This window comes from Apis florea, unplaced genomic scaffold, assembly GCF_048593485.1.
Source record: "Apis florea isolate Af1SG1 unplaced genomic scaffold, ASM4859348v1 contig_1615_pilon, whole genome shotgun sequence".
Classification (NCBI taxonomy): domain Eukaryota; kingdom Metazoa; phylum Arthropoda; class Insecta; order Hymenoptera; family Apidae; genus Apis; species Apis florea.
This window is the reverse complement of record NW_028256416.1, coordinates 524,122-546,797: the sequence shown is the minus strand read 5'-3', so window position 1 is coordinate 546,797 and position 22,676 is coordinate 524,122. Positions and strand designations below refer to the sequence as shown.

General features: G+C 32.4%; 3 protein-coding genes and 1 long non-coding RNA gene across 6 annotated transcripts in view; 2 read left to right on the top strand and 2 right to left on the bottom strand.

Annotated features, from left to right (window-relative positions):
- The window catches only part of Atf3 (Activating transcription factor 3), a 24,217-nt gene extending 5,747 nt beyond the window's left edge, over positions 1-18,470 (bottom strand). For 2 of the 3 annotated variants that reach the window (XM_003690333.4, XM_012490525.3), the window contains exon 1: positions 17,242-17,343. The gene's annotated coding sequence lies outside the window, so the exon portion shown is untranslated. Of the gene's footprint in view, positions 1-17,241; positions 17,344-18,329 lie in introns of those variants that run through there. The other variant, XM_086905502.1, reaches the window with a different exon arrangement.
- Positions 18,079-19,787, top strand: AlkB (alpha-ketoglutarate-dependent dioxygenase AlkB). The gene is made up of 3 exons (XM_003690326.4): positions 18,079-18,726; positions 18,788-19,044; positions 19,155-19,787. The coding sequence occupies exons 1-3, from the start codon at positions 18,634-18,636 to the stop codon at positions 19,735-19,737; spliced, it is 933 nt and encodes a 310-aa protein (XP_003690374.1). The 5' UTR covers positions 18,079-18,633; the 3' UTR covers positions 19,738-19,787.
- LOC116415384 (uncharacterized) lies at positions 19,728-20,704 on the bottom strand. Its single transcript, XR_015291400.1, has 3 exons — positions 20,535-20,704; positions 20,311-20,458; positions 19,728-20,225 (listed from the first exon to the last, which is right to left on the bottom strand). It is a non-coding gene; the product is annotated as an uncharacterized LOC116415384 (long non-coding RNA).
- Positions 20,440-22,676, top strand: Vha36-1 (V-type proton ATPase subunit Vha36-1). The gene is made up of 4 exons (XM_003690302.4): positions 20,440-20,911; positions 21,242-21,359; positions 21,483-21,968; positions 22,041-22,676. Exons 1-4 carry the CDS (start codon positions 20,793-20,795, stop codon positions 22,131-22,133), a joined length of 816 nt encoding a protein of 271 aa, XP_003690350.2. The 5' UTR covers positions 20,440-20,792; the 3' UTR covers positions 22,134-22,676.

Here is a 22,676-nt window from a genome sequence, read left to right as displayed (position 1 = left end):
AGAGGCAGAGCGCACGCTTACGTAATTCGGCTCGCGGGACGCAAAAATAACGAGTCGTCGCAGAACGAGCGTGCAGGACTCGCGAGAAAGCATCGCGCGGGCGGGAAGGAGGAACGTTAAAAGCTTGTCAAACAGCCGTCAAAAATACATTTTGACGGGCCCACGTCGTGTGTCTACCGTCTCCTCTAAAGCGAAACAGCACGTCCTCCAGTTAGGTTTGTTTTCAACCATCGAATTCCTCGGATCGTTCCTCTGTTGCCCAACACCTCCTCTCCTCGCAACCTCCTTCTCCCTTTCCCTCGACGTTTCTGCCTCTCGTTTCTTTTCGTGAGAGTGCCAGTTCGATGCACGAATATTATACCAGAGAAATATTGTACAGAAAGAGAGGGAGGGAGGGAGAGGAGGGAGAGGAGGAGAGGGAGAGACACGTTTCGTAAGAATTTTATCGTTCCGTATTCGGAGCCTAATGCCCTTGCAACTCCTCCTCCGCCACTCCGCTGCTTCCAGAGAGTGGTCCTGACGAGGATCGTGGGACGGTCGCGGGTGCCCACCAACCAAAAAGTCCACTTCCTCGGACCGGATCCAGTCTCCTACGAATTCGATGTATCGTTGGCCAGACCGAGCAACCGAGCAAGACGTATATATACCCACTGACCTATATGCTGGCACGGGAAAAGGAACGATTTTGGGAATGTATTCGAGACTACGTGGAGTTTGAGCGAATCTCAGAAATCTCAATCGGTGTATAGGAATCGGTGATGGATCGTCGATAGAAAGAGAAAAAGATTTTTAATTTTTCACGAAAGAAATAGAACGACGAATTCGTCTTCTTTTTTTTTTTTTTTTTTTTTCTTATCGAAAGCCAAAATATTCGAGAGTATTAAGCTATATTGATAATTCGCTTGGCGAAGAAGAAATAATTCGTGTAAAAATTACACGATCGATATTTTTACGATGATTCTTGTAACGGTGATAAAATAAGAGTTAAAGAACGGGCAAATAAAGGAACGGCAAACGAACGAGTGGGGTCTAATTTCCTCTTGTCATTCTCTCTCGTGTATTTATTCGCACCGATTAAACGGAAAGATGATAGAGAGGATGGAGGAATCCAGCGAATCGAGGCCACCAAGTGGAAGAAGGAAGAACGCTTAGATTTTGAAATTGAGCTCTACGAAAATAACCTGGCGAGCAAAATCGCGAAACAAAGCGATACATTCCCCTCGTTACGCTCAAATTTGCATCAATTAAATTTTTTCGCCTATATGTAAATGCTCTTTCTTTGTTATATGCGTTCCATTTTAAAATTAATCCAATTTAAAAAGATTAAATGGATTTAGAAATATATATTTTCATCGAAAGATACAAAATTTATTTGTTTTTCAGTTCTCTCAAATTGTTTAAATTTCCGAAAGAAATAATAAGATGTAGATTCTTCTAATAAATGCTTGTTTCTTTCGCCATTTCGTTATTTATTGGAACAGATTAAAAGATCGTAGGTTTTTTTCTTTTCTTGTTTTCTTCTTTATTACACCGATAAATTGTTCTTTTAAAATAATTTTTAAAGATTTTTGAAAACGTCAAGGTAGAAATATCTGTGCAGTGCAATTTTATGACGAGGAAAATATATCGAAATATCCTTGTAGCTAAATGTTTCTTCTCGAATTTTTTCCAACAGTTTTCTTTACATTTTATTATTCGTGTCTATTTTTAAAAAAAAACGCGAAATTTCATCATAATTCTAGAAACAATGAACCATCGATACACGATAAAACTCGATCGATAAAAAATTAAAAGAAAGAAAATTTAATCTTTATTTTATAAATTTATAAAAATAATCATAAGTTACCCAACGAATTTTCGTAAAATTTCTAGAGATGGCCAGGGAAAATAAAATCGAAGCGAAAGAAAAGATTGCAATGGAAGATCGCGACGATTCATAAGAATCGTTTTGGAAGCTCTCGAAAATAATCGATCGAGTGCAACACACCGATCGAATATGTAATCGGTACGCTTATGTAAAGCTCGTAGACTCGATGCAATGGATTGAAATAATAATCGGAGAACCCAGTTTGTTTGAATGGAAACAGGTGTCCGATCGAACCCGTCGCCGCTGTGCATGCTGTTGTAAAACGTATAAATAGAAATCGTTTGATTTTGACGTATGCCACGAATATCTCGGTATTTGGCTGATCTTCCACCCAAAAATTCTCGAGAGAGAATACGTTTTCGATTGTTGCCACGCGACTTGCATCGTCAAGCTTCTTCGAAAATCTTCTCTCTCTTTTTTTTTTTCTTTCAAAAATACTTTTCTTAAATTCATCTTAGAATCCAAAGTCGTCTAAATTTTTCTTCAAAATTTATCATTCGAAATATGTGTCTCTCGTGAAAAGATCTCGATCGATCTTGTCGAACAAAACCTGTGCGATGCTTCGAAATTTATAAGCGGCATTATTTCGTCTGTTCAAGGTACGGGCTATTCGTAGAGCGTGGCCTAATAATAAGCACACTTCCGATTCGCAAGGTGCCACGAACTTATTGTACCTCGTTGTGCGCCAACCCCGACAGACAATCCGCTCTCCTGCCTCCCTTTCCTGCTCGAAATTTTATCGATTTTATCTTCGACTGTCTCTGAACAAACGGGGGGGAAGGGGGAGGAAGAGTAGAGGGTACACAGAGAGGCCATTGTTGCCTTCTGGATTCGTGGTGATCACGTTCAAGGTGATTGTACGATCGATTTGGTGAGAGAAGATAGAGAAGGTTCAGGATAATCAGTCGATAAAAGCGACGATTCGAAGAATCGTTGTATTAGTTGATACACGAAATTGAGGACACATCGAGTGTTTGAGAGGTTTTCGAAACTTTTTTACGCGACGGGAAAAAAGTATATTTGAGTTTTTGAGTTGAGAAATTGAATTTTAACACTCGTTGATGTAAGGATTAAAGGATTAAAGGATAGTAGGAAAATATCGATGTTTCTCTATCCTAAAATCGTATTCGTCTCGAATAGATGTTATTACATCTATTTATTCTGCAGCTTATATCTCGTTTAAAATATCCATTTTATTGAAAGTAAATCTCTTTAAAAAAAGATTCACATTGCTCTTACAAAACATCTTTTTACAAGCGTCACGAATAGGAAATTTTTTTTTTTTAAAAAAGCCAAGGAAAATTTTTAAAACTTTTCAGTGTTCCAATCTTGCCGACTGTTAGATTTACATTGCTGTAAATCTTGGATAATCCGAACGTGTCGTTTCTCGAACATGATTTATTTTTCTTCACTGTCGTTTTACTCAATTGACCATTGACGTTAAATATTTCATTTTCATTATGTGAAGAAAAAAGATGTGAAAAATCATTACTGTGGAAATAAATGTGTCTGACAATCTGACAGTTAAAAGATTTGTTCTGATAATAATTCATATATTATCGAATATTAAAAAAATTCAAAAAAATAACGTGAAAAATATTTGTTCAAAAAGATAACATTAAGTAAGAAATATCAAAAGATATTTGGATCCTCCACAGAAAAGCAGATTCAGATTTGCAAAACATATTGCAAAAGTATTTCAAAAGGCATATATAATCAATTTATGCAAATTTTACATCAGTTTCATATCAGGTTATGAGTATCTGTTGATTACTTCATATTTATCCGGATTATCTAAGAGCTGAGAAAGCAATAAATACTGTTTTAATTAAACGTAATCGTTAACATTAATCGAGCAAAACTTCTTTTTTCTTTTTAATTATTTTTATTCTTTCTGCATTTATTCGTTACGATCTCAACGATTGCTCAATCTCAGTTTCCTTTTTTAAATTATCCCTGTATCGTTCCTTTTTCTCTCTCTCTCTCTCTCTCTCCTTCTTTTTTATCTCACAAGTTTGAAAAGTTTTCTCACAGTTAACCTCATTCTAATCGCTCCTTTCATGGTATCTTCTGTGTTGAACGTTTTTCCATCGACTCCTCTCATCCTGCGTAACCTTCTTCCTCAACCTTCTTTCGGATATAAATTAAATTTATAACATCCACGTTCCGTAATCGTGTACTTATTTTTCTTCTAAACTTATACAATGTATATTTAAACAAACTGATGGACTATTCGTTACAATAACATACTCCAAAGTCTTTTACGTAATGAAGTAAAAGAAAATTCTTATCTATATCTTAAAACGATACCACAGAAACTTAAGCATAAATTGATTAAATTTTTAGAAAATTCAATTTCCTCTCCCTATCTTCAACCAATATCCATAGTTTCCTTTCTTTTTGTAGGAAAAAAAAAAAAAAGAAAAAACCAAAGAAAAGATGTCTAAGCTTTTTAACAAGTAGGAGACGTGATCGAATGTTTTTCACGGAGCTTAAAGCGTATAGTGCATCGAAACGGCATGTAACGAGCACGAGTCATAAATACACCGGCAACGATATATCGAAGGTGCCCCCAAAAAGCTTCGGGACGCGTCGAAAATCCCGGCTACGCGATCGTCTTTCGCGTGCACAGGACCAGATGGCAATTAATCTTTCCACAATCCTCTAACCGACTCGCTTTCCTCGAACATGTGCCATGCTTCTCACCCTAAATCCCGCCACGCGTGACGACACTTGCACGCGTACTGTGGTGACCAGGAATATCTATCTGTCGTGCGGATAAAAGATTTCGAACGAATGAATCTGTGTACAGAGGAACTTTGATACGGGCGAGGATTAAACGTAAATGTTAATTGAATTGAACAGCAATTGTTAACTGCATTTTTTCCCCAACACAAAATAACGAAATTAAAGTTTAATAAAGTTGAATTTAACTTAGGGAAGAAATTAGATAGGTGTTAAATCGTAAATCGAGGAAGAGAGCTTCCCTCGAGAAAAAGAAGTGGAAGTGTAAATATTCTCGAATGCTTGAATAAATACTGATCGCGCCAAATGCGTTTTGCAACGTTGCGCAATTATCTCGCATTCCTCCGTTCACACGGCATACGACGATGCGACGATAACACGAGAGAAGTCTTATGGTGGCTTGTCGAAAGTCTCAAGCGAAGAAGAGCGCGCAATGTTCGTAAACGCGAGCAGGACAGACAGAAAAGAGAGAGAAAGAGAGAGAGGGGGGGAGGGCCTTTGTAGCGAGAGAGCGAAAGAGCTTGCGCAACCGGTGCCCATCTGGCCAGAAAGCTTTTATCGTGCTTTTTCGGTCGTACGGTCGTCGACATAAGCGTGGGCGGCCTAATTCCTACGGCTGTCGTTTCTGCAACGTACGCGTCCGATCGCCAATAGAGAAAACAGACGACCACCAGCCCACCCTCCTCCTCCTCCTCCTCGATCGAAATCCCATGAAACTCCTACGAAACACGCGACCAGTTCGCCACTTTACGAGCCTCCATTCCTTGGAAACCGTGGAAACCGGCCTCAAACAGAGAATCAGAGATAAAAAAGAAACGTCGGGAGAGAAAAAAGATCGACAAGACAAGGGTGTGGAGGAATGTGAGAGTACGAGAAAAAATGTCAATATCTGAAAATATAACGGCTCGAAGCGTTGGAAACAACAATTCGAAAGATGGAACATTGAGGATCTAAGAATTCTCTGAACAAGTTGGAAACGAGAGAATTTAAGCCTTGTCGAAGTTCGTTCGACAAGATTAAGGAGGAATCGAGAAACGGGCGCAGTTTGAAACGAGGGAGAATAAGAGAGCAAAAGATCGAAATGTTTACATCAGTTCCATCAACAAGAGACAGTGTGATACATTGTGACGTGCAACAGACAGGATTTGACTCTGTTTTTGATGGAATCATCTGTTACGATAATAAACTCGACGGTAAATCAAGTAAATCGGTAAATGGCTCGTTCAAGAACTTTGAAAGCTTAGAGAATCTCGTTTATATTTTCGATAAACTCTTTTTTTTTATCGATAGATAGATAGGCCTGTATACGTGTATAATAAACTAAAGAAAGAAAATAAAAATGTTAAAAAAGTATGTTCCTCCGGTATAAAACGGATCATTTGTTCAAGACGCGATAAAAAGATATCAGCATCGAATTTTTATTTGAAATTCGTATAGCAGGTAGATAAATCAGAGTCAAGGGAATTAAAATACTTTCAATTTTCTTCGCTTAATTAACCCCAATCGTCAACGCGATGCCTGGAAAAACCTTTTTTCAACAAGATTTCTTTAATACAACTAGCAACCGTAGCAACTTTCTTAAAAGTCTGTCCGTTTAAGAGAGTATAATTTTATAAATTAATTATTTCGTCTTTTTTTTTTTTTTTTCGAATGTTTTATCTTCAATTTCTGAGCGTATATCACGACACGATAATGTATCGTTGCGAGATAAATTTTCACCGGGTAAATTTTGTAGAGCGGCAAAAATTTCTGAGGGGAAGGTTACGAGACTTTTTTTTCATAAACATTCAGCCGGCTTTGAGTTAACGGAGCTCGAAGCGAAAAGAATAGTGAAATTGGAGGCAAGGCCGTCGTAAAAAAAATGCGCGAGGGGAAACGACGATAAAGCACGAACCTGTTGGAAGGAACAATACGCGTTGGCCAAGCGATTTCAACTAGCGGTGAAGGTGAGAGGTCGCCACGGGAGAAAAGAGTTCGAAAAGTCAATGCCTTCGAGCGGTTGGTGCGCTTGTCAAACTGTTGCTCTCACCGTCGCTTTCTAAAGAAACAAATTTCGTAGCCGTGGAACTGGATTCTTACGAAGAGGGAGAGGGCTTCGTTATAAATTATCTTTCTTTCAACATCTTTCCTTCTTAGATTACAAATCAATTGTATCATCGCATCGTGTGCAATAATACGCGTACGGGGTACGGGAATTTTAATTGAAAATTAGAGGACTTGAAAATCTCAACCCTTTCTCTACGCGTATTAAAACGAGAGAGAGAGAGAGAGAGAGAAAGATTTCATCTTTTTCTTCATCTTAATATAACACGAGAAAAAGATTCAATTTCTCTTCTTCGAGATGTTATTCAAAGAGAAAAGAAAAAGAAAAAAAAAAAGAGGAAAGATCGTTTCAAATTTGTTTTACCTTTCGGCACAGCTCGACTCGTCACACAATTAAGCCGATAATTAAACGGCAAGGAGAAGGGTGATCAAGATCGAAACGAGTCGGACTCGAAGGAAGAAAAAAAAAATCCGAAATTAGCTTTAACACATTGAGAGAGAAAGAGGGTAGGCCCTGAGAAAAAAAAAAAAAAAGGTTACACGAAGGGGAACAAGAATATTACGACGCTATCTGTCCCAATTATACGAGTTTAATTACGGTAAATTATTTTACCGGTATCACGAAGCATGACGATACTTGTTCCAAATCATGATTCCACATTTGCAAACTATTCACCGATTTAGATGAAGATCTTCTTATAGAAACAATTCATTAAGGGTAGATAGTTTTTTTTCCTAGTTGTTCTTGATCTGTATAACATTTTTATTATATATGGTACACTTTTTATACTTTGATGAAACGTAACTCATTTTATATTCTTTAATAATATTGCAACTTTTTTTTTTTTTTTTTTCTAATAGTTTCGAAAAATTCACAATCGATCAAATATACGTGTTTAAATTTAAATTTCAAAGGAGCACGAGATGTTTTACATCGAGCATTTTTCATGCGTAAAGTTTCATTTTAATCCCTTCGAGAGATATGCAAATGTTGGAATGTTGGCGAAACGTTAAGTTCGATTAAATACATATGTTCAACTACTATGAGCAATTCTAAATCTATCTTACCGTTCTTTCGATCCAAAAGAAGGATAAGAAAGAGATTAAATTCCGCGGATTTTCTATCCTATAATATCCTACTTTCTTTATTTTTTTCTATTCTATTCTTCCATTCTAAAAAAATATTTTAAAAGGACGATTTAATCTTTCCAGAATACTAGGAGTAAATCATCCGTTACGACGTAGAGTAATTTTCTTTGTTCGTGATAAAAGTAAAAATTGCGTTTCGTATGCGAAAACAACATTATAAATTAAAATGTTTCTTATTACGATTTATCAGCGATGAACTTTACGATTCACCTTTGTTGGGCGTGTTATAATTAAACCAGCAAAAAAAAAAAAAAAAAAAAAAAAAAAAGAATAAAACAAGACGAAATTTAAAAAACGACAAATAATCTGTAAAGAAAAAACTTTTAATTTATAAACTAATTCGTGGAGAACTCGACTTGCACTGTACTTCTCAAAAGTGAAATGGATAGGGTGTCTTAATACCGTATCGAGTATCGAGATAATTACGACAAATAACCTAAATATAGAGAAATTTAAAACTCTCGAACCAATTTGTAGAAAACTCGTATTTCTCAAAAGTGAAATATGGATACGGTGTTTTAATACAAGCTCCCTGTGGACCGAGCTTGAGACAAACATATTGAGTGTCGAGATAAAACGAGGATTGTTGAGGATAGCGGCGGCCAACTTGGTCAATCAATATTCCAATCTAATTAACACCACTTCTTTTTTTTTATCACAAAAGGCTATTATTAATCGATACTTCCGTTTGATAAATTTTATTCATAGGTTAAAATTTAATTCAAGCGCGGATTGAATTATCCACATCCCATACGTGAAATAGAAGGAAGAAGAATTTATCTTCAGCCTTAATCCGATACGGAATCTTTGAGAATTGGTTGGGCTGCGCGAACGATCGTAGAGAGATTTCAAGCGATTCGTTGGATCGAACGTTGGGTTGATTGCTGAAAACGCCGAACGATCCTGGCGTTTCCTACGCACGCTCTTCCCGCATACTATGTTTGGCGTTCGTAACGAAATTTATGCTTCCTGTCCAACCGTAATGCGACCACACGCTCGTTGTCCGGCCATATAATTTACATACGCTGCCGGTTTGCGCGCGCTTTGTCTATGATCGTGTCGCGAGAAGGAAGAAGAGGAAACCGCTGAAACGAATTTTTATATATATTATATATATATATTTTTATATATATATAAATTTTAACTCTTTGATCCATCGAATGAACGAGGAAATTTCTTTTTTTCTTTTTTTTTTTTTTTTCGTACCTCATTCGTCGAAAACGAATATTTTGCGCATGCTACAATTGCCTTCGATTCGCTTCGATTTCTGAAACTTAATTCGTGAAATTCTTCCAATTAAGAGATACACGAGAGCAATTATGTTAGCGGTTAATATAGTTTCGAGAATACAGGCTCGATTGTATTCGTTAGAAAAAAGTTTTACCAAGTATCGCGAGGCATTTACGTTACATCATAATTCGCGCAGGACAAAGTGCGCGCTCGTAAAAACGTGAATAAATGCTCCATTCATAAGTTTTTCCTCCTTTCAAACCAAATATTGGAATTTTCAAACACTATGACTTCTTCCTTTCTAAACGATCGTTACGTGCTCTGTCTGTCTCTTTCGAAGAAACAGTTGAGAAAGTAACAATAATTAATGGAGATTGATGCCTTTCAAACCCGCATGATGTTATGCTCTCCTTCTTGGAGAATCATTCTCCAAGGCATACGGGCGCAAATTTCCATCGAGCGGAATCTTTTCGCTTCCGAAAAAGTTCACGAAAAGCGAAACACATCGAAAACATTGAAAGATAGGTGAGATTTCTTTATTGAGACTTTTTCTCAATAATAATTCTCGACGCGATTCTCGTTCACGAAAGAAGATCATCCCGTCTATTTGGTTACGAACGGAAGGAGAAGAATTCTTTTCTTTCGCAAGATTTTCCAATGTGTCATAACGGTTGAACACATTGTTTCGTAATCACGAACAAAGTCGAAAGAGGCACAAAGGCAGCGATATTTTGGAGAAAAACGCTTCGACCATTCTTGGCGAAACAACGACGAAAATTATTCTTCTATTATTCTGATTTTTTAATAAAAATCACGATAGCTACTAGTCTCAAGGGACGAGAGCGTTTCGAGATCGTGGTTTAACTCTCGTTGCAACGAGTCGGTGATCGACTTTAAGATAAATCAAATTGCCAGGAAAGTTAGCATCGATGAATAAACAGTGAATAGAGACCGAGTAATAGTTAAAGGTTCACGGAATAAAGATTAATAAGTCTCTTCTCTGAGCAGACTATCTAATGGCAGATCGGTAGATATCCGTTCAGCATTGAAGGATACGTTTGAGAGAAACTTGGAATCACGGTAGAGAAATATTTATAGAATTCTTTGAAAACGATGGTATAATACTAAATGAAATATTAATTACTATCTGGAGAAATCTTCGTTCCCCTTCGTTTTATCCCTTTTATTCCGATATCTCTCCAAACAATTAACAATTCTTACTGCGCATTACTTTGAGCTACTTCTTTATTAATCTCCTCTCGATTCTCTCTCCATCTGATCCTTCCACTTCTAATTCTTCGACCGATGCCTTCTCTAAACTAAACCAATATTTATCAGCCTCGCTCGACTTTGCCAACAAATTCTCAATTTACTCGCTTCTGTGTCGGGAAACACTTGAACACAAGCCCTAACATAACAACCGACCAAAAATAGTTTCCAATAGGATTGATCGAACGCGTTTCTTCGATCTTCGATCTTGAAAGTTTTGAAAGGGGAGGAGGAAAGTCGTGGCATAAAAGCTCGACGATGAAGATACGTCCAACGAACTGTAACGCGTCTCTGAACGCGATTATTTCTTGGAACGGTTCTCTCGTTTTCACCCAGAAACGATTACCCACTTAAACCATCGAAGAAAACAGTTGGTGGAGCGATAAACAGGGAACACGCGATTTCGTACCGGATTTCATACCGGTGTGTAAATTCACATAAAGAAAAAAAAAAGAGAAAAAGAGGCGCGTATCTCGGGCAATCTTTAGCGTGTTTTTATTGTGTTTCGAGATTCGAATCCGAAGGAAATTTCGTGGAATCGCGGGATATTCAAATACGAGCAAACCAATTCAGAGCTTTAAGATCGCCGAGCACGTGCACGATCCAGCCTTTGAAATCCTCAGGAAATCGTCATCCATCCTTCTTTCTCTTTGTTTCTCGAACACCAAGATTATGTAATGAACGCTGGCAAAAGTTCCACAACTTGTGGCTTCCATACGATCACGACATATATTTTACGTGGTGAACGATGAATGAAAATGCTAAAAATAATAATAATAATAATAATAATTGGATTCTACGAATTTTATTCAAATTGGTCGTGAAATTAAAACAAATATTTATAAAATGATACGATACGATTTAAAAAAGATTATATAAAAAAGATGATGGAAGTTCGATCTATAAAACTGATTAATATTTCGACTACAATCCCCAATAACTTTCTTTATATCAAACGCACAGTGAAGAAACGTGGCAAAATTTTTCAAAAAATAATTTTTACATCGACTTGTAACACTCTCGACTTGTAAATCTATCCCTGTCAAAAGACAAGGGACAAAGCGAAGATAGTAAATTTAGTCGACGTTGAATTTCATAACGGAGAAATAAATTGAAATAAAGAAACGTTCGGTCGCGACGATTTTACGGTTATTGTCACTAATTCTACCGATTCTAAATTATTCCTGTATCTACAGTCTGGATGTGATGGTGCCAACCAACGGTAGTTTCGTATGAAATTATTGTCATTTTATATATATATATATATAACATTTATTTACAACCGTTCCGGATACTCGTACGTCGACAACATTCCGACAATTTAAAGAAGCGTTCACGATGCACGCTTCGACTTCTCGCTTTGATCTCTAGTGACACAGATTTGTTGCCGTTTGTTCACGATGAATTACGAGCGGAATATTGTACATCGTTGCCCTTATGCCGTTGGTGCACGATTCTCCGTAAAATATGTGCCATTAAAAGAGCCGATTCGCGTAAAAATTTCACCCTATAGAAAGTGCAAAGAATTGCTGAATATTTTCACGATAGTTTTTAACGCGAGGCTTCGATGAAATATTACTCCGTTGTATCTTGCACAGAAGTTGAATAAAATTGTATTAAAAGAGAAATAAAAACGTAATATGGGTTAAAAAGTTAATAAAGTTTTATGGTGCGTATAAAGTTATCAAATGTTGATAAATTTGTACGTATAAGATATAAAATGATCGAAAATGCTGTAAAATTGATATATAAGTAATTATATAATGATATATGTACATCAAAGCAAATAAATTCGTGTAACGATATAAATACGAATTAAGTATTTATAAGTAATAAAATACTAATTTAAACAAAACTCTTGCATAACTTAACGCTTGATTTATTACCAAATTAATACGTAAAACTGCTGCATTAAATGAATTGAATTCGGAATTTCAAAATAATATAATAAAAGAAGAAACTCGGTGAAAAAAGACGTGAAAAATGAGATACTCGAATATTATCTGAATTAATTTTTATAATTAACACGAGAAAGCGATGCAAAGGAATTATAATTATATGTACTTTTGAACGCACTATGAAATAATTGGATAAAAATAGAAAATTGTTGCAACAAAAAAAAAAAATTATGCATCTAAGAATAATTAATTGCACGGAATAAATTAATTCATTTACATACAAATTTCACAATATCCTTTTATTAAAGATCATAATCAATTTTTATACTCAATTCGAAATTCTCGAGCATCGAGGTAAAAAATGTCTTTCATGATAAAAATTTATTTTAACTTTTTATTTCGTTTATTTAAATTCTTCACTGTTACAAAGTGCCAATATCAAAAGAACAAAATACCGCGGTTTTTGCTCGCGTACTTATGTAATGCACAATATCATAATTACAATACATTATCGACAATAGACCCCGATAAGATACATTAAACTAATATACTCCTACCTTTTTCCTACCTTCCTCGTTCCCCTTATCTATTGTATCGTCAATTCGTTATGCGAAAGATTGCACGCTATTATGCAAATTTCTGCACAAATTATAAAATAACCTTCGAAAACAATTATTTATACTTGTGAAAGACAAATAGTCGCTGATATTTCCATATTTGAAAAATCTACAATTTTTCTGTAGTATGAAAAAAATTGCGAATAACAAATATTTAAAGAATTCGAAATGTATAAGTATTTAAAGAACTCGAAACGTACAACTTCTATTATAAATTTTATGGTGAATCATAGTTGCAAATATGTAGATAACTTTTTACGATTGTAATAAGAACGTATTAAGTCCTTTTATCGCGCGAAATATCTACCGATAAGAGTAAAAGAGATCGATACCTATCTCACCCACGAATGAAACAAATCGAACAATGTACTCATTGATCCGAGAACGAACGTGAAGTAATTTAGATTGCTTTTAAGTATCTAGGAATACTTGTTCAATCAATCTTGCAATCGCGCTATACTTTCTTTTACGTCGATATATAAAATATTTTTTTTTTTTTATAAAGCTTCGTAAAAAAAAAAAAAAAAAAAAAAAATGGTAAAATGTTGGATGTTTCCTTACTCGCATATTGTTAAATGGGAAATTTTTCAACAAACGAAACGATTCATCTTGACAAAATTGATCGAGATTTGAGATCTCTTAAGGCGAAAGCATTAATATCGAGAATTTCGATCTCGATATTAACGCGAAGAAAATCGTGCGAGTCGCGCGTAAATCCTTTCCCTCGCCATTTCTTTACGATACGTATATTAGCATTTTAAATTTAATCGGTATATCGACGCCCTTGAACAATAATGGCCTCCCCCGCCGATCCCCTTTTTTCCCTCGTCCAATCTCTCGCTCTTTCACTATGACAACTTGTAAATCCAGTTATATCATCTCTCGACTTTGTAATCAGCTGTGTGTAAAAAGATGGCTCGCGAATTCGCGGCCTCTAGACGCATGAACGCGCATGCGCGCATATCCCTCGACAATAAATCAACCGTTTGCGAGAGCTTTCATCCGCGTATTCCCTTGACCGCGCTAAATTCAATTAAGTTGCGTTCTATTATACACCAAGTTTCATGCTGATTTTGGAATAATTCGTTTTAATATATGTATCGTGTCCTTTTTTTATTTTCCCTTTCCTCGTATTGATAAAATTAATTTAAAATGTACGATCGAGTCGAAAAGGGATATAAAATTGTTGTAATAACATAAACGATTCTCGAAAACCATACTAATAAAACTAATAAACCAACTAATTCTAAATCCTGTATTAATCTAGAGTATAAAAAAATTTAATCAATAATTTCAAATAAATAACTCTACGCGATGATCAAAAAGATGAGAAAAAAAATCAATGTAAATGGCGAATGCGTGTGCATAACGAATTAAGTTTGAAACCGGTAAGATTATATAGAGAAAGAAATGATGAAAGGAAGATAAACAGATGGCTGAAGGTATTCGTCTAGTTGCAATATTTGACGGCCTTCGACGTTATGGAAATGCGCACGCTATCTGACACACGTGCAGATCCTGTATGGGCGAGTTTCGATGCTGATGACAATCTAAGAAATCAAATGTCAGTAAGGTCACGGTCATAAAAGAATCCCCATCGATCTACTAACAATAATTACTCAAACATGTTATAATTATATTTAATTATGTATCTCTAAAAATTCGTCCTTTAGAATCTTTTAAAAAAAAATCTACTCTATTATATTCAAGATTTTGAAAACATTGCTTGAAAATCATCCTTAAGGCAGGAAATTTTCTTAAATTTATATTTATTATATTTATTGATGATTCTCAAAATAACGAATCATTCTGAATGATTGAATTTCGATTAAGATATAAAAAAAAAAAAAAATGATAAATATTCATAAAATTCTTTCGCTTTATTATAAAGAGGAAAACAATTAAGAAATGCGCGTGCATTTCTGATAAAAATAACAATAATTAATAACAAGAATTCTGAATTTTCATTATAATATAAACATATGTATTAATGCACGTTGAAAAAAATGTGAAAATTTTGAAATTAATAAAAGTTCAAATATTTACACTTACATTTTACTGAAAAGTATTGTATAAAAATTTGGGGAACTATAAATGAAAAATATACATCATGTAAAAAGTTACGCAGTTATTATAACTATCCAACCTTGTGATTAATTATCACGACCAGCAGATTGCACCTTGGGAAGATTGGCTCGTTTTCATAGTGAATGCAAAGATAAGATTATTGTTGTATAATGGTTATCAACCGCAGAGGAAGTTTACAAATGAAAGTAAACATTTAAGATTCGTGACTTGGTGAATGCAAATTTCCATATGGAATTCAGTTCGAATCAATTATAAAAGTTGTTTAAAATTTTCATTGATTATTCTTTTGATTGTATTTAAATTTAATTAATTACTATTTCCGATCTTATTATAATTTAATTAAATATATTCTATATATTAATTAAATCTATTCTTCTAACAACAAAAATTTGTTATACAAACGTATATCTTGTTTGCCGCATGAATATTATGTAACAATTTGTTTATATAAGAGTGCATTTATATTCGTCTGTAGATTTGTCATACAATTTTTTTTGATATTTGTTAAAATTTTTATATAAAATGTAACAAAATTATAAAGAAATTACTTGTAATAGTAAATAATTTTACTTTTCAATGATACCATAAGGAATCATTTATTGAAGTATAAATGCAAATTAAAAAATAAAAATGAAAATATATTTTTCGAATCGATTCATATTCATCAGGATATGAACTATTGAATCAATAGATCATATCATAAATTCAATTTTCAATATTCAATTTGTTTTCAAAATTCAAACTCGATAAAATAATATATTTAATAAGAAGTTTTTTTTTGTCAACGTTCTAAAATATTGATTGAATAAAAAAAAAAATGTTTTAAATAAAAGACTATTAAGACATTCATAAAGTTTGTTTTTCCATGAGTAAATATGTTCTTTTGCGAGCATACATTTCCTGTAAATACTAAGTTGTTCATAATAAACGCAACTCCCCATTTAAGCCGTCGTAATATGAGTTTTTATGATTACGGTTATTTGTGATCCTACTTAACTCCACTTTACATGCCAATATAAACATTATACTTTCATTCGCATACGCGCGAAAAAGATATTCAAATGATAGTAAAATCTCGAAAATTCTTTCTTACCTATATTATATTTTATATTATAAATGCATACATAAAATATATACATCTATAAAAAACTATAAATATGTAATATAAAGTATCGTAAAAAAAGATTAAAAAACTAAAAAATATCATAAAAAAAGATACTTATATACTTATATACTTTGAATGTTTAGTTCGAAGTAAAATATTGTGCAATCAGGAGCATTGGTACCGTGTGAGGATGCTATATAGTCTTTACTAGATTCGTGACAATGTTGCCAATGTTCTGTTTTGCTATATTTAAGATTCCCCACTACACCAGATGTTCTCCGTGACACTAATCATGCAGTATTACGGGTGCATCCTCAGGTGTCATGAGTTCATGCCAATCAAGAAATTCTCGAAACGAATCCATTATATCGTGGCAAATCACAAGAACGACACACTTTTCATTTTATTCATTACCATCACCATAGTCATCTTCACCATAGTCACGAATATTGTCCGAATGATCTTTGCTGCACCTCTTTCGATCCGTATCGCTTGAATGCGATAAACGATATTCGACTTTACAGCCAACTTCATATTCATAAAAACGAATTGTGCGACAATTATTCGAATCAAATTTGAAAAATTATAAAAAATCATTTTTGCGATTTTAATCAATAATATTTGGAATTTTGTTCGCAAATATATATAATAAGGAAGAGATAATAAGAATTCAGATAGAAAAATATTCTCAGAAAAAGATAATGTAGTTTTGTAGCGTTTAACATATTCTTCTCTCGATTCTTGTCGTAATAATGCAACATGTTCGTAATAAAACTCAACTCAGTAGTCGCACGACCTTGACTGTTTGCGAACTCGATTTTCGCAGTATTCTTCGATAGATATTACAGTTAATAATTTTATCATCTATTTATAACATTACTTTAAATTTCAATGATAAAAGAATTAGTCAATAATCTTTTAAGCTCTTTCGAATTTTGACAAATACTCAACTATTCAAAATATATCTCCAAAAAAAAAAAATACAAAACATTACTTTAATAAATAAACGTCGTTAAATTTGTAATGTAAATTGTATCTCTAATTTTAAAATACTTGACAATTTAATGAAAAAACTTAATAAAATTTCTCTCATAGCTTCAGTACATCTTATTGCACTTTCCGAACTACATTATACATATATACTATTAAGAATAGCCATGTACTCGATCTACAAAGAGCTTTATTACATGCAGAGAAGACGGTTGTTTTAGGTGCGTGTACGGGTCCTACCTTTTCTATGCAAACGACAACACAATGTCCCGGTACGCCCCACACCGTCCTTCTCCGTCGGCTGCCGGCGCACGACTGTGGATAATTCGCGGTTGCGATCGGCCTAGATATATACGAGTTATATTTAGCAACTGTCGTCATAGGGAATGTACGCGATTGGCCACCAGTGGCGTGACTAACACATGTGATTGGTTGATCTCGCAAATACGTTGCGATCGCTTGATGCAGGCCTGGCTTACGGCTGGGCGCGACTTGCGGGTACGACATTTGTTGACATGAAACTGTCAGAGAATACGCACTGCTTTAATGTACCGGTATATTCAAGCCGCGTGTTGCGATTCTATCGTGTATTTAAATATATTAATTTTTTTATCCATTTTTCTCAATACTTTCATCATTGTTTACTTATTATAATAAATATTAATTGCTTTCTTCTTTAAATGCTTTTTTATTATTTCAAATGATATATTACATTGAATATGATTGTGTGATTTTCGATTTACGATACAAAAATAGCGATTTTAAATTATTTGATTGTTAAATAAATATATCAACATTGAAGTGATTGAACCCAAGATCCAGTTTAGTAACTGGAACAAGGTTCGTTCGTATTCTTTGAGATACAGGTGAATAATCATTCGCAACTGGGCTATGTGGGTGGGTGGAATTTATGAAGAATAAGAGCGATGGTAATGGATGATTATTAACGCACCGCGCACTATTAATTTGCACGAAGCTTTCGAAAAGCCTTGAAGTCGGCTGGCGTGCCTCTCTTTACCTCTATGAAATCATAGATTTCCCGGCAGTGTTATTATGCGAAAATTACGCTCTAAAATTAGTCACAGTCCATTACCGTATGCGTACACAGATAAAGGAATGAGGTTGGGCACGGCAAGAAAAAATTGCTTGAAACTCTGACTTTTTCGATATGTATCTGGCTATTAATGTTCACACTATAATGATGATGTTATGCTAAACGAATAGAATAATCGTAATGCAAAATGCGCTGTCCGCATGTTCACTCATCGATTGTTCCTATACGATATTTAGTCACATACCGCATTATAGATATATCTTTGAACACTTACTTGTAGGTTAGACAAGACGCTGTATGTTGTAGGAACATCATTTTTAAGAGTTATCAAGATAAAGTTACAATTAAATGATTAAAAATCAGAAAATTTGATACTTTTGATTGTCACTATTATGAACCAGATGAAAATGAAAAATTCTTATTTAAATATTATCTAAAATATTTAATTGTATCTGGAATAAGAATTTGCGTTAAAATCTACTTTTAAATTGCATAGTTTTGACTGGTGATCCACAGCAGCGATATCTATTGATACATGTGTGAATTAACAAACATGGCGACGCCCATGGTTTTAAGTAATGTTTAAAGATAATTTTAAATATTATAAAAGTCGAAATCCTTGTCCTAATTTAAAAAATGTGATCGATTTAAATAATCCTGATTACGATAAAGTATGTAATAAATTTAAAAAATCATATATTTCATGTTTATAAATATGTTCATATTTTTTAGGTTATTAGTTTTAGAGAAAAATTGTTTGATATACAATGTGAACATGAATTGGGATTAAAATCAATAAAACATTGGAAAGTTTTTGAATTTTTAGATATTCCAGGACTTATTTTTATAAAAAATCCATTTACTGTATATGGACAACGATATTGGATTACAAAATGTTTAAAAGAATATTCAAAAAAACCACATAAATTAAATTTACATGCTCATGACGTTTTAAATGATGATGAAAATTGGTGGGATATATGTTTTAAGTAAGATTGTACTGTAATATTATAAAAAAATTATATTTGTAATATATATTTATTACAAATATATATTTATAATTAATATTTGTAATATATATTTATTATATTCATTGTAGGAATTTTGATAAAGGTGAAATTAATACCAAATTAATATCAAAATTAAGATGGGCAACATTTGGGTATCATCACAACTGGGATACAAAATTATATTCTGAAACATGCAAGACAAAAATACCTATTGAATTATCATTATTAACATCATTTTTAGCACAAACATTAGGTTTTAAAGATTTTAAAGCTGAAGCAGCTATCATTAATTATTATAGAATGAATTCAACTTTGGCAGGTCATACTGACCATTCTGAACCTAATGTAGAAGCTCCCTTATTTTCTATAAGTTTTGGTCAAACTGCAATATTTTTAATTGGAGGACTTATGCAAGAGGATACAAGTAATGCTATATTTTTACGGAGTGGAGATATAATAATAATGTCTGGAATGTCCCGTTTAAGATATCATGGTATACCAAAAATATTATTAACCATTGATGAACCATGGAATAATGAAGAATTAAATGATAATCAGTGCAATAGATTAAATCAAAATGATTGGAATAAAGCAAAAATTTATATTTCTGATGCTAGAATAAATATAAATGTAAGACAAGTATTAAAAGTTGGACAATTCTCTTTGTTATAAAATACAAAATTATTTTGTATATTTTTTATTAAAAATACTTATATCAATTACATTAAAATACTTATTTTTTTCTTGTTATCTAAGCTGTCAATTCACATCAGCTGATAGAAGCTGTACTATAAAAATATATTGTTCCTATTATTTAAATACTATTATTTGAAATATCTTCTATATTATGGTTTTCTAGATTATTCTGAAACATATTCAAAATATTTAGAAAGTCCCAAGCAATTGTTGTCATTTTTAATAAAAAATCTTGTGTATGTGATATCCATTTGACTTTAATATTATTGATTGTTTCATGATTATCACAATTATTTGGAGTTGAACAAGAGTCTGTTAATACTATTGGCATGTATGGTTTTAGTAAGATATTTGTAGCATCACGAACTGCTTTATTTAGGATAAAATCTTTCGAGATATCAGATGCGTAAATCATTTTTTCCATATTAATATAATAATTTACCGAAAGAAATACATAGATCAGCCTGTAATAAGAATTAATTATTTAGGATTAATTTTTCGTTAGTATGTAAAAATATAAAATAAAAAAAAAAATAGAAAAGTACAAACCTATATCTAAAAAAGATTAATGTTCATTCTTATAAGGATATCTTTGTAGGCTTTTCTAATTATTCCAGATTCCTAGCAACTTCTACGTGTGCTATGCGGATTGACAGCATTCACGTTTATCCTGAATATGTTATTTAATTCATTGTCGCTAATGAAAAAATAACGTTTTTCTTTTATTAATCGTTATATGAAACAATTTTTTATTTCTTCAAATAAAATTTTACATTTTTGAACCATTGAATAATTTTGGTTTTTATTATTTTCATTCTTTATTTACGTAAACGTTAATTTAATTTTATAAATTTTTATTATGCTAGCTACGAAATTTATTTATTGATGTTAATCTTGCTACATTTTCATTCTGTTCAATTGTTTTATATACTCTGTGTATTGTATTAAAAAAATTTGATTACATTTTTTATTATTTGTTATTTTTAAAATTGCGCGCTAGTTTTATGTGACTATACACATTTATATACTATATGTATATTTCTGACATTTCCGGTCTTACGAGTCAGCTGATCAATTTCATTCCTGTCTACTTGATAGTTCTTACAATTATGTCTGGAAAAGAAAAACTTGCAATTTTCCCTTCCCGGGGGTAAGTTATTCTTTAAATTATAAAAGCCTATTTTATTTTTTACTGAATTTTATTTTTAATTTATTTAATTCTCTTTTATTCTTAATAGATTGTAGAACTATTATTATTATCATTAAATGGGTGTAACCCTACTTTTAATATGTTCAAACTATTTAAATTATTTTTTAATATATATTATTTATAACTATGAATATATGATTAGTTTATTATTTATAATTTTAATTATAATTTGTATTGTACAAGATCATTAAGTTTACACATCATTTAATTTTTCTATTATATTAATTAGTGATATATAATGCAAGATTTATAATTTAATTTTTTTTTCAGAGCACAAATGTTAATGAAATCCCGTTTACATGGGGCACAAAAGGGTCATGGTTTGTTAAAAAAGAAAGCAGATGCATTGCAAATGCGTTTTAGATTAATTTTGGGTAAAATTATTGAGGTACAATAAAAATTATACATAGTATATAACATTTATAATAATATACAAAAATATATAAAAAATATTTGTATTTATATAAGTAATTATTTTTTTTTCTATAATAATTTTTTTTTTTGTATTCAGACAAAAACTCTTATGGGAGAAGTGATGAAGGAAGCAGCTTTCTCATTAGCTGAAGCCAAATTTGCAACTGGAGATTTTAATCAAGTAGTTCTTCAGAATGTGACAAAAGCACAGATTAAAATTAGATCTAAGAAAGATAATGTTGCTGGTGTTAATCTTCCAGTATTTGAATCTTATCAAGATGGTACAGATACATATGAATTAGCAGGTTTAGCAAGAGGTGGACAACAATTGGCAAAATTGAAAAAAAATTATCAAAGAGCAATCAAATTATTAGTGGAATTAGCTTCTTTACAAACAAGTTTTGTAACTTTGGATGAAGTTATTAAAATTACAAATCGTCGTGTAAATGCTATTGAACATGTTATCATTCCAAGAATTGAGAAAACACTTGCTTATATAATTTCTGAGTTGGATGAATTAGAAAGAGAAGAATTCTATCGATTAAAGAAAATTCAAGATAAGAAAAAACAAGCAAAAGCAAAGGTAAGTTTTACATTCTAAAGACGATTTTTTATCTTTTAGTTAAATTTTTCATATATTTAATTTATTTTACAGCTTGAGGCAGCTAGAGCAGAGATGATAGCTTCCGGTAAAGACGTAGAAGCTGCAAATATGCTTGATGAAGGAGATGATGACATTTTATTTTAAACATTGTACACAATTTATTTTCACAATCTATAGTATTAAAAAATTGTTTTAATTTTGAATGAATGTGTTAATGAATGAATCCAGTGAAATATGAGAATACATTTAGTACTTTCACAAAAATCTTAAAACAATATTAATTTTATATTTCAGTTATAATGTATAAAAAATTATTATTAAAATTTGAAACTTCTGCATAAATAGATGATAAGAAGTAAATGATTTTATGAATTACTAACATTTTTTATACAGTATGATACAATATGATATATTATAATATAAATATGATATAATATGTTATATTGAAATTTATCACTATATCATAAAAAATGTTAATAATACTTTTTATCAACTATATGCCACTGATATTTGTTGAAATTGTATTTAATGCATTCAACATGTTCATATTGTTATATTACATGTTATATTAATAAGATTATAACTTAATATAAACAATTTGCGACGATAGCAATGTTATAAGAAATTATAAAACCAATTTATTTAGTAAAAATTTATGAAAAATAAATATGTACATATATATATTTA

Bases quoted from the DNA above. Each gene is read 5' to 3' on its own strand.
- Vha36-1 (XM_003690302.4), top strand. From the start codon at position 20,793: ATGTATATTTCTGACATTTCCGGTCTTACGAGTCAGCTGATCAATTTC. The intron at 20,912-21,241 runs GTAAGTTATTCT...TTTTTTTTTCAG, and splicing joins GCAATTTTCCCTTCCCGGGG to AGCACAAATGTTAATGAAAT. The intron at 21,969-22,040 runs GTAAGTTTTACA...TTTATTTTACAG, and splicing joins AAAAACAAGCAAAAGCAAAG to CTTGAGGCAGCTAGAGCAGA.
- AlkB (XM_003690326.4), top strand. From the start codon at position 18,634: ATGTTTAAAGATAATTTTAAATATTATAAAAGTCGAAATCCTTGTCCT. The intron at 18,727-18,787 runs GTATGTAATAAA...CATATTTTTTAG, and splicing joins ATAATCCTGATTACGATAAA to GTTATTAGTTTTAGAGAAAA. The intron at 19,045-19,154 runs GTAAGATTGTAC...TATTCATTGTAG, and splicing joins TGGTGGGATATATGTTTTAA to GAATTTTGATAAAGGTGAAA.